This window comes from Pimephales promelas, chromosome 6 (assembly GCF_988280905.1).
Source record: "Pimephales promelas chromosome 6, fPimPro1.hap1.1, whole genome shotgun sequence".
NCBI lineage: Eukaryota > Metazoa > Chordata > Actinopteri > Cypriniformes > Leuciscidae > Pimephales > Pimephales promelas.
In genome coordinates this window covers 1,329,668-1,341,473 of record NC_142774.1, presented here as the reverse complement: position 1 = coordinate 1,341,473, position 11,806 = coordinate 1,329,668, and the positions used below count along the sequence as shown (strand labels likewise).

At 37.7% G+C, this 11,806-nt stretch overlaps 1 protein-coding gene across 1 annotated transcript; it reads left to right on the top strand.

Annotated features, from left to right (window-relative positions):
* The first annotated feature begins 789 nt into the window (after nucleotides 1-789).
* Nucleotides 790-10,944, top strand: LOC120487995 (protein NLRC3). The gene is made up of 4 exons (XM_089132699.1): nucleotides 790-876; nucleotides 4,374-4,527; nucleotides 8,799-8,912; nucleotides 9,129-10,944. The coding sequence occupies exons 2-4, from the start codon at nucleotides 4,376-4,378 to the stop codon at nucleotides 10,942-10,944; spliced, it is 2,082 nt and encodes a 693-aa protein (XP_088988825.1). The 5' UTR covers nucleotides 790-876; nucleotides 4,374-4,375.
* The last annotated feature ends 862 nt before the right edge of the window (nucleotides 10,945-11,806 follow it).

The following is an 11,806-nucleotide window of genomic DNA, read 5'->3' as shown; positions in this document are numbered from 1 at the left end:
ATAATTTTATATTTATAGCTGTATTTTGTTGTCCATTGTGTAGTGATTGATTGAAAGAATAATTTAATTGGACCTCAAGTTGTGATGTTTGATGGAAAAATGTGTTGCTTATTTTTTTGTTTTTTAATGTTTTTTGAGCATTTTGCAAACACAATGAGTCATTTTGACCAATGAGCTTCAGTTTTAGCCTGTGTTTTTTGTGTAATTTGCTTTGTTGCTGACATTACTGATTATTTTCATTTTCATTTCCATTTTTGGTTTTGTAATTAATGTTTTGTCAAAACATTTAATCGGGTAACCTAAAAATGCATCTTGTACACACACACGCACACACACACACACACACACACACACACACACACACACACACACACACACACACACAGGTATCTGACTACAGCTGAAACTCGAAAAATTAGAATATTGTGCACAGTAATAATTTTGATGATTATGGCTTACAGCTTATGAAAACCTCAAATTCATGATCTCAGAACATTTGAATATTACATGAAATCAATAAAAAATGATTTTAAATACAAAAATGTTGGCCCTCTGAAAGTATAAGCATGCATACAGTTATATATAGTAAACATATTAGTTTCACCTTTATTTCATTTGAATAACATGAACCTTTGCACAAATGTTCAAATGTTTCGAGTTTCACCTGTACAGTCCTGTTGAACCTGTGATGAGTGATGACTCTTTGCGCCACTAGAGGGAGTGAGTTTGATTTTCATATCAGTGGAGTTAAAAGTAAACAAGACACACCTTTACCAGGTAGAAGCGAAAGGAAAAGAGACAGAAGAGAAGAGACGCCATTCTGAGGTTTAACCCTCGGGTGTTACTCTGGGTGTTTAAACAGTCGCATATTTTGAGGTAAGTTCAGAACTCATGCTTCATAACCATGGAGTGATATAACAATTTGCTGCCATTTAGGTTTATGTTCTTTACATGGGATTTAAAACACAAATAATTATGTTTCCACATGAGAATCTAACCAAAATGGCAGAAACGTTGACAACATATCAATATCCTGCGATTTAACCTAGGCTGATATATTTCTTATAAAGTAATAATAGTTTGTTTTATATAATATTATATAATCAGGAAAAAACATGTTCTGCCTATATTTGAATATTTTTAGATCACGTGACAAAGGGATGCACCGATCCACATTTTTTCACTTCCGATCCCGATACCTGACTTTGGATATCGGCCGATACCGATACTTTTCCGATACCAGAGCTGTGTTTGCTTTAATAGTATTTATCATTATTGTTGATTTTATATGATGCTGAAATAAACTCCTCTCTACAGGCAAGGATGATATGTACATATGTATGTATGTCAATATATATATAAATATATATTAAACAATAGATAGACAATTAAACAAAGATACACATTATACAGGCCTACACAGTGCTTTAATTTCAGGAAGGTCTACAAACATTGTTCAGGTATGGTCTTAAAAAGAATTATAATAAAGTAATCAAAAGTAAAATAGCACTGCAAAGTTTATCATAGATAGATTTATGCTTATTAAAGCTGAAGTAATTCATTCAAGAGCTGTGAGTGATTTTCTCTTTGCCTTTGGTTGTTTGATTCTCAGTAATCGCAATCGTCACATTTATACTGCTGCCCCTTTAAGAGTTAAGATTTCATAGTCTACTGATGCACCATATTTTCTCCCAAATATTTCCATAACTACGTTCATTTTAGACATAATAAATTGTTTAAGTGTTAATCTCCAAGTCGGTCGGTTTGACATTTTTGTGCAGGCTACATTTGATCGTTTAGACGCGCATATGAAGCCCAGATTATAATTTGCTTGTCTTGTTGCGGTCTGTTTCGGAGCGCGCCGCACTGGGAACAACATCTCTTGCGCAAATTTTGTGCTTTTAATAGCTCTTTTTATTATTAAAAGCGTGACGCAATTTAGTAACAGCAGAGACTGCATTTTACTACAATCATCGATCGTGCTGATTCTGTCTTAAAGTTTGAGTTTTAGGGAGAAATGACAGCGCACCGCCGCGATGGGAAGGAAGTTGGCTAGACAGAATGCGGCTATTGTTTTTAATGTTTTTTTTTACCTCAATATATTCTTTAATATTTGGAAATCAGACTAATATCACAGATCTAAAGTGTAACCAGGCTACGTTTCCTCTGTCGTCACATTACGCCGGGCTGTCATGTTGTGCTTGCTGTTGCACCGCGTGAGAGATCTCTCTCTTTCTCTTCTGGACTGCGAATTGCAAACATGCATCAAATAGTTTAATTAATACGGCTTTGCAAACATTGCACTTTGCTGTCTTGCTCTGCACTGCAGCGGTGTTTCCAGTTCCACCATATGATTTCCACACAGCGAACATGTTATAGCTCAGTGCTATCCTGCTAGCTGGCTGCAAACTGCGGAATGGATTTCCTGAGCGGGGGTGTGTCTCATTGAGCCCTATGTTTTACAGTCACTGATTGAGCTGCACCTCCGTTCAGGATATCCATTCCACAGTTTGCAGCCAGCTATAGCTAGGGTGACCACCTGCTAATAAGCCCAAGGGGGGACAAGGGGTATGTTTCTGAGGGACAATGTGGGACACTGCTTGGCGCGGCGGTGCCCCCACCCCACGGGCAGACTCTGATAGTGGTTTACCCATATCTAGAATTGTTACTATTGCCTTACTGTTTGTACATAAATAATTGTTAAAAAAAGCACATACCTTAGCACATGCATTAATAATGCCCTATTCCCTAAACATGTGTAATTGCTGATATATTCTCATGAATAGGCCAACCAATGTGTATTTGTTTTCTAAATAAAGATGAATATTTTGAACATTCAATGAATTGACAGCACTTCCACTTACGATTTACTTTAGCTATTTAATTTTATTTATTTTTATTACAATTAATTCACTTTAAATCAATAAAAGTATAAAATTATAGGATTAACAGGAATTATAGTGGCTCAACACCACAGGAACAGTTTAAAAAAAGTCGAAAAAAAGTCTAAACTCACAACTCCAGAGGTTCACGGAATGAGAAGCTGCGCTGTCATGACAACAATGAAAAAGTTGACATCAACCTAGTCAGCAGGTCACGTGGGAGTGGCAACCAGTCTTGATGAAGTTCACTTTCTACATGAACTAGTTCAAAGTTCAGTTCACACATTTTAAAATGAACTAGTTAAGTTCAAGTTTACACAGAAATGTAAGATTTTTCCCATCTTCACCGACCTCGTTATAAAATCCGTTTAAATTATCATACGACGCCTTTGTCGACGGCGGCTGCGGTGCGACACTGGTGGCTTTTGTTGCCAGATTTGGTGTTTTTTCGCTACATATTGAGCCCTGTTTACGGTGAGTTTTAGCAGGGTGTTCGCCTGGAAGGCTCTATAGAAATCTGGCACCCCACTGAACGAAGTTAAACTGAGAGAGCGTGCGACACCAGAATGAACGAGTTCACACGTTCATCAGGACAGGCAGTTAAACAATACGTTCAGTTCACCCAAAATATGAACAAGTTCATGAACGTGAAGAGTTCAGGCACAACGTTTGGCTGCCTGCGTCTCGAGGATAAAGAGTGACCGACTTTTTTTTGAGCAAGCATTGATTATGCGTGACGCGGTCTCAATTTGCGGGACGCATGAATTGGGCTTCAAACGCTGTGCGCGCACGCGCTACGCGGGACGGGTGGTCACCCTAGCTATAGCAGACTAGCAGGCCCGGCGGGAATCACTTTTGGAGTCATTTCAGCAGACAACGTTAAAGCGCAGACATGGATCATAAATATCGGATTTCTCCGCAGGTTGGATCGGAAAAATCCGATACGTGAATTATGCTGGTATCGGTCCCGATACCGATACTGGATCGGATCGGCCCCATCCCTAAAATAAACAATTTTAATTTGAAGATATCTCTCCATGAGTAAGTTTTTTGACACAAATTCATTAATAATAATAGATTTTATATTTGTAATGCACTTTACATTTCAGACAAACCTCAAAGTGCCACAAGGTAAAATATGAATAAATACTGAAACACTGTACTCTAATACATTATTCAGTATTAGACTGCTAAAAGTACTAAAGACTGATGTCAATTATTTTCTAAATAGTTACAAATTTACATATACTTTTATTTGCATAGCTGTGCAGTCACTGTCACACACAGACACACACGCACACTAAAATATACGCAATTGAATTAAGTTTTTTTTTTCTATTTGTGAAATATGTTTGTATGTGTTCATTATAATATGGGGAAGATAAACGTTCTAAATATAATTAAGATGTTCTTTGATGTAGCTGTATTGTATCGTTGTAATATAGAAAACTTTTAAAAATAACTGTTTCCTCACAAAAGGTTTTTTTTGAGAAATGAGTCTCCATAATGAGAGAGAAGATGAGGACACTGCGTCTGAAAGGAGTTCTCCATCTCCTGGATCCAGCTGTGTGTCTGTGAAGAGTGATCAGTCCATGAGCAAACTTCCCTCTGGATTCAGTGATGCAACAGTGACCTCTGACCCCAGGTGAGACGCTGGACATTTCAGCATTGACAGATCATTTTATTCCAAGTGTTTTACAGTGCATTCCGGAAGCCTGAAGTGTGTAAGAGATAGTGTAACTTCACAGAGAAGCACACAATCACTTTCCTGAATTTTCACTTTTCTTCACTATAGAGGAACAATCTTAAATTTGTTCAAATAGATGAGTTGCTTGCAGTTTCCAAGAAGTGTCTAAAAATGATTGACTAAACCCTCTTAAACCAGTAGCTCTTTTTATTTCTAGTAATGTATGTATTTTGTAAAATATATATATTTTTTACATTTAATACCATCATCTCTTTTCTAACATGTGCTTTGTATAGTTTTGTACAAGTTATCATGTCACTGTCTCTCAGATTAATTGCGTATATTCCTTATTTGTAAATGGCTTTGAGTAAAAATAATTTTCTAAATTTATATATTATTACAAATCTATGGTGCAGTCAAGTTATACAGTATATATTTTTTTCATTTTCATTTTATTGTTTATTTTTACAGGGACAATGCACAATTAAAAGTAATTGCACCAGAATTAGCTAATAGCTAGTTTACATCTGCTGTCCCTGGGCAGGAAGACAAATAAAATAACATACATTACATATACACCACATGAAGCATCACAGTACATATATGTAGATTATAAAATTTAAAACCAAAATATAAAACAAATAAAGTACAGTTCAGTCATTAGTGGTTGCAAATTTGTTTTGATAGTAGCCAGTGCTTGAGCTTATTTTTAAAGATTGAGTAGCTATTCAGGCTGCGAATGTTTGTAGGTAGGGAATTCCACAACCCCACTACTCTAACTGAGAAAGCTTTTTGCCCAAAGGCTGTTTTTCTGTACTGTGGTACCAAATCTCCCCTGGCAGATGCTCTAGTCCTACCTGCATTTCCATTATGGGTCACACATCCCTGAAGAGGGGGTGGGGCAAGATTATGTATAATTTTGTACATCAGGCACACATCAGTATAAAACACAAAATTATTCATATTTAAAAATTGCAACTTTTGCAAAATCGTACAATGATGGAAGTCCTTTGGTTTTTTATCTAACACTTTCATGATTTGTTTATGCAGGGAGTGCACTGGTTTAAGTGTAGTTGCATCTGCTTGCGACCAGCATGTTATACAATACGACAAGTGAGGTAAAATCAGAGTATGTACTAAAAGAAGTGCAGCTGATTCAGAGAGCTGGTGCCTGATGCTTTTAAAATTATTCAAATTGAATTTAACATTATTTATAACCCTTTTTACTTGCTTTTTAAATGACAGGTGTTGATCTATTATTATTCCTAAATATTTAACATGCGTCACAAATTTAATTGCTTCACCATTTAATATGATATCTGGATTCACAGAGTTTTGTTTTCGCGCAGTGAAATACGTGCATACAGTTTTACTTATGTTAAGAGACAAACAAGACACATTTAACCATTTTGAGACTTCCACCATTGCAGATGAAAGTTTTTTTTGCGACTAGTTCTTTAGTTCCTGCATGAGTAAAAAGCACAGTATCATCTGCATACATTATAACATCTATACCTGGACATGCTTGAGGCAGATCATTAATATAAATACTAAATAAAATCGGTCCTAAAATTGACCCCTGAGGAACCCCCGTAGGACAACTAGCAAATAAAGAGCATTTATCACCCACTCGTGTGCATTGACTTCTATTACTGAGATATGATTTCATCCACATCAAGGCAGCATTTGATAAATTAAAATTCTGAAGTTTTGACATTAAACAGCTATGGTTCACTGTGTCAAACGCCTTTGTGAAGTCTAAAAACACAGCTCCAACAACACCACCTTTATCAAGTTTACTTCTAATTTGTTCAACAAAATAACAATTAGCAGTTTCAGTAGAATAGGTTTTTCGAAACCCAAATTGCATTTGGTGTAGTTTCGCATCACTTTCATTTAAATAAGAAACTAATTGGTCACAAACTACTCTTTCTGCAATTTTTGATGCTATTGGAAGGATACTTATGGGTCTATAATTTGATGGGAGAGTCCTATCACCTGCTTTAAAAATAGGTGTCACTACTGCTGCTTTCCAGCAATTTGGAAAATAGGAATTTGTAATGGACAGATTTGTCAAGTGTGTTAAAGGTTTACAAAGAATTGATTTATAAGTTTTAAAAAATCGTGCATCAGTATCATAGACATCTTTTGACTTAGATCCTTTTAAATTATCAATTATTTTCGACACAGTAGATTCTGAGACATTTTTAATAGTGAAGACAGGCAAATCATTGTTTATTGGTTGTGGAACTCCAGATCTAGCACCAAATTTACTAGCCAGACACTGTACAGAGTTCAAAAAGAAGGAATTAAAAATTGTAGCTATTTTTTCTTTATCTTCTATTAATTTCGATTGGTCCCGTATAATCCAATTTTTAACTGAATTATTTTCCTTCTTAGTAATTTTATCAATACTTTTCCAGATTAATGTAGAATTTCCTTTGGATTCCTCAATTAATTTAATAAAATAATTAGCTTTTGCCTGTCTTAATTCTTTTACTACTTTATTTCGCAAATTCTGGAATTGTCTTTTATCATGTGGTAATTTAGATTTAAGAGCAGCCTTTAATGCCAAGTCTCTCTGTTTCATTAGCTTCCAGAGCTGTTCATTTAACCATGGCAGATGCACTTTACTCGAGTAAGATATATTTTTACTAAATTCGCTTTTGGTCATATTAACTCTATCCATCATATTAATAAATGCTTGTTCTATGTCTCCAGACTGCATAATATCATTCCAGTCCAAGTGCTTCAATTTCTCCTCAAATTGGCCAATTAAGGATTTTGGTATAATATTAAAAAAGCTTTTGCCTTCTTGTCTATATAAAAACCTCTTTTTTGTCAACTTTCTTACAATTAAAGTCAAGTTGTGGTCTGACATACCTGTTACCAAATTAAATGATCTTGTAATTCTTTCAGGTTTATTAGTAAAAATTAAATCTATCTGGGTTTGTGTTGATTGAGTAATCCTGGTTGGGCCAAGGATCATTTGTGTAAGATTCAACTGATCTGATATTCTTTTAAGTTGACATCTCTTAGCTTTTTCTGCCCAGTTTACATTAAAATCGCCTAAAACAATTAATTCCGTTTTTGAACCAATTTCCTTTAGTACAGATTTCAATTTATTATAAAATGTCTTTGTTGAATTAGGGGGTCTGTATAATCCAACCACAGTAAAAGACATTTGGGGAGATAAAACAATAGTAACAATAATACATTCTAAATCTTGCACTGAATTAAGATGAACCTCCACACATTTAAAATGATTACGAACATACAGAAGGACTCCTCCACCTCTACCTAATTTTCTATCCTTCCTAAAAACATGATATCCCTGTACAGCAAAAGCAGTCCTTGGTGATAACTCAGTTAGCCATGATTCAGAGAGAAAAAGAAAGTCCAAATTAGAATCAGTCAGCAGACCCTCAATTTGTTCCGTCTTAGATAAAATACTTCTTATATTCAGGTGTCCGCCGAGCAGGCCTTTGGGTTTTAGTCTTTTATCCCACAATACTTTAGACTGGTTTACTGGTTGAAAAAGTTCAAACTTTCTTTTTGTCGTCATTCTGTTTAAATGTTCTTTACAGCCATTCAGGTTAAGAATAGTGTTTTGTGGAGTTGCAATCGGACTTACAGATCGATTGTCACTTCCATGATGCAGTTCAGTGGTGTTTACAAGCCGTGGTGTTACGCTATCCTGCAAGAATGGCTTTCGTTTGCAAACTGGTCCTGGGTTAGAATGAACGTCACCTGCCAGTAAGATCGTAATTAGCAGGTAGCTGGTTAGCTTGTAGTTTGAGTTTGAAGATTTCATCCTAGAGCGTGGCCGGACAGTAGTTGGTAGGTTAGCCGCACCATTGCTCAGGATATTTTGATAAACGGCTTGATGACTCAGCTGAGCAAAGACAACAACGTTTCCCCGGAATCCCCGCGCAGCACCGCTAGCTTGACCAAGCCAGCAGCAGCGGAGCGAAAGCAGCAGGAGAGCCAAGATGTAAACAATCATTCCGCCTCGATACGCCATAGCTCCAGCAAATTGTTTTACTCCAGTTTCAGTACTCGGTTTGAAGTTTGATTTACAACAGAAAACGGTCTTGTTGAAGTTAGTGTTGTTATGTTTATATTTGGTTTTCGTTTTGGCTGAGCAAACTCCAGCAGCAGTCCAAGTACACGCTTTAGAACATATATAATGTTCTAAAATGCTGATTTTTTTGTTTATCTTTTTTCAGCATCAGGAAGAGACAGAGATCAGAGTCTCCAGAACTCAGCGGTGTGTCTCTGAAGAGTAACAGATCTATTACACCACCTGCAGAATTCAGTGAGGAACCAGTGACCTCTGAACTGTTAGTATAAACAATTATTTGATATTTTCTGTATAGCATTGCACATAAATAATGACTTAAGACTCAATTAAATAACATTACATTTAAAATATGCAAGATATGCACTGGACAGGGCTTCACCTTGAAGAGGGGCACAATAAAACCGTATCTGGTGATCTACACATTTTCTGAAAGTCTCCACTAGTCATTATCCATTTTTTCTCTTTTTTTATGAAGGAAGAAGACCAAAAAGATTAAAACTGAAGCAGTCCTGCAAAATAGAGACCTGCAGAGAGTTAAAGACCAGCACAAAACCAGCAGGAAGAACAAGTATGAGAGATTATATGAGGGAAACAAACTCCAAGCGAATGAAACCCTCCTGAACAGCATCTACACACAGCTGTACATCATAGAGGGAGAGAGAGAAGGAGTGAATGAAGAACATGAGGTTTTACAGATGGAGAAAACTGCCAGAACACAACACTCACAAGACACTCCAATCCACTGCAATGACATCTTTAAAGCCTCTCCTGAACCAGGACGCCAGGAGAAAGACCAAATCAAGACTGTTCTTACTAAAGGCATCGCTGGAATCGGGAAAACCGTCTCTGTGCAGAAGTTCATTCTGGACTGGGCAGAGGGAAAAGACCATCAGGATGTAGATTTCATGTTTGTGCTTTCATTTCGAGAGCTGAACTTGATCCGAGATCATCAGTACAGTCTTCACAGACTTCTGCTGGACTTTCATCCTGAACTTCAAGATCTGGACTCAAAGATGTATGAGGAGTGTAAAGTTGTGTTCATCTTTGATGGTCTGGATGAAAGCAGAATCACACTGATGTTTTCAGACGCTCAGAAAGTTTCTGATGTGACTGAGACTTCATCAGTGGGTGTGTTGATGTCAAACCTCATTAAAGGAGATCTGCTTCCCTCAGCTCTCATCTGGATCACCTCCAGACCAGCAGCAGCCAATCAGATCCCCTCCAAATACATCAACCGTCTGACAGAGATTCAGGGATTCAATGAGCCTCAGAAGGAGGAATATTTCAGGAAGAGAATCAGTGACGAGCATCAAGCCAGCAGAATCATCTCACACATCAGAAGAGCAAGAAGCCTCCACATCATGTGCCACATACCCGTCTTCTGCTGGATCTCCTCCACTGTGCTTCAGAAGCTCCTGGAAGAAGATCTGAGTGCAGAAATCCCTCAAACTCTGACTGAAATGTACATCCACTTCCTGCTGATTCATATCAACATGAGGAATCAGAAGTATGAAGAGAGAGATCCAGAGAAACTCCTGCAGTCCAACAGAGAAGTGATTGTGAAACTTGCTGAAGTGGCTTTCCATCAGCTGATGAAGGGCAATGTGATGTTCTATGAGGAGGACCTGATTGAGAGCGGCATAGACGTCACTGACGCCTCGGTGTATTCTGGGATTTGCACTGAGATCTTCAAGGAGGAATCTGTGATTCATCAGAGGAAAGTCTACAGCTTCATTCATCTGAGCGTTCAGGAGTTTCTCTCTGCTTTTTATGTGTTTTACTACCACACAAGCATCAATTCAGAAGCATGTTTAGATACTCTGTATGATCTGAAAAAAAGAGCAGTAGATAAAGTCCTCAAAAGTAAGAATGGCCATCTGGATCTGTTCCTGCGGTTCCTGCTGGGCGTCTCACTGGAGTCCAATCAGAGACTCTTACAGGATCTACTGACACACACAGAGAACAGCTCAGAGAGCATCAGGAGAACCACACAGTACATTAAAGAGAAGATCAAAGATGGACATGGACTCTCCACTGAAAGATCCATCAATCTGTTCCTCTGTCTGCTGGAAGTGAAAGATCAGACTCTGTCCAGAGAGATTCAGGAGTTTGTGAAATCAGACAAACACTCAGAGAAGAAACTCTCTCCTGCTCACTGCTCAACAATCGCCTACATGCTTCAGATGTCAGAGGAGGTGCTGGATGAGCTGGACCTCAACAAATACAACACATCAGATGAGGGCAGAAAAAGACTGATACCAGCTGTGATCAACTGCACTAAAGCCCTGTGAGTGTTTAATTGTATCCTAATGTCTTAAAGGTGTAATACCTAAGATTTTTGCATTAAAAAATCTCAAAATCACAAGGCCAGTGTTAGTAAAGATGATAACTCACAATATTCCAAATGTTTCAAACAATGTTTAAATCGCGAGAAAATTGAGATTTTAACCAAGGAAACGGAATGTGTCAGCAGGGGTGAGCTGGGAGTCGCGAGTCAATCGCGTCATATCCGCTTATCTCGGTTTCCGCTCTTACTACGTGTAGTCCTGGACAAATGCGGTAGTTGTAGTTGTGCGTTAGCGTCTATCAAACGACAGCTTGTTTCGCGCATTTGTTATGGAATGGAGCACATATATTATTTTCATTTATTCTCGGAATGTGAACTGTTGGCTGTAAAGGGGGGCGCACACCGGACGAGAAGCGCCGCGCCACGTTTAGGACAACTCCGCAGTAACGTTATCGAACACCGGACGCGCACTTTCTCATCAGTGCATGGCCAGCAATATTGTTATGTTTAATGACAGAAAATGAAGATAATGTCTGTTCTATGTTATTGTACTGTACAATTAAATACAATCATTGCTGAGTCTGCATTCTGAAAACTTTACCTCAGAGAATTCGTTCACAGAATGAATTGAGAATCTCACCTGAAAAATCTAATAATAATCAGTAATTGTCATTCAAGCAGCTGATTTCTGTAAATCACTGCAAAACTAAATGCATATTGCAGCATAGGGCAAAGTCAGGATCCATTAGCAACGGTTTGAGGCAAAAATAATTACAATTTTATATAAAACTATGTAAATGGCGCTCTGTGGCGCAGCAGGGTTTTGAGCACGGTCCTGAAACGTTGCTGGGCGCCGCGGACAGACG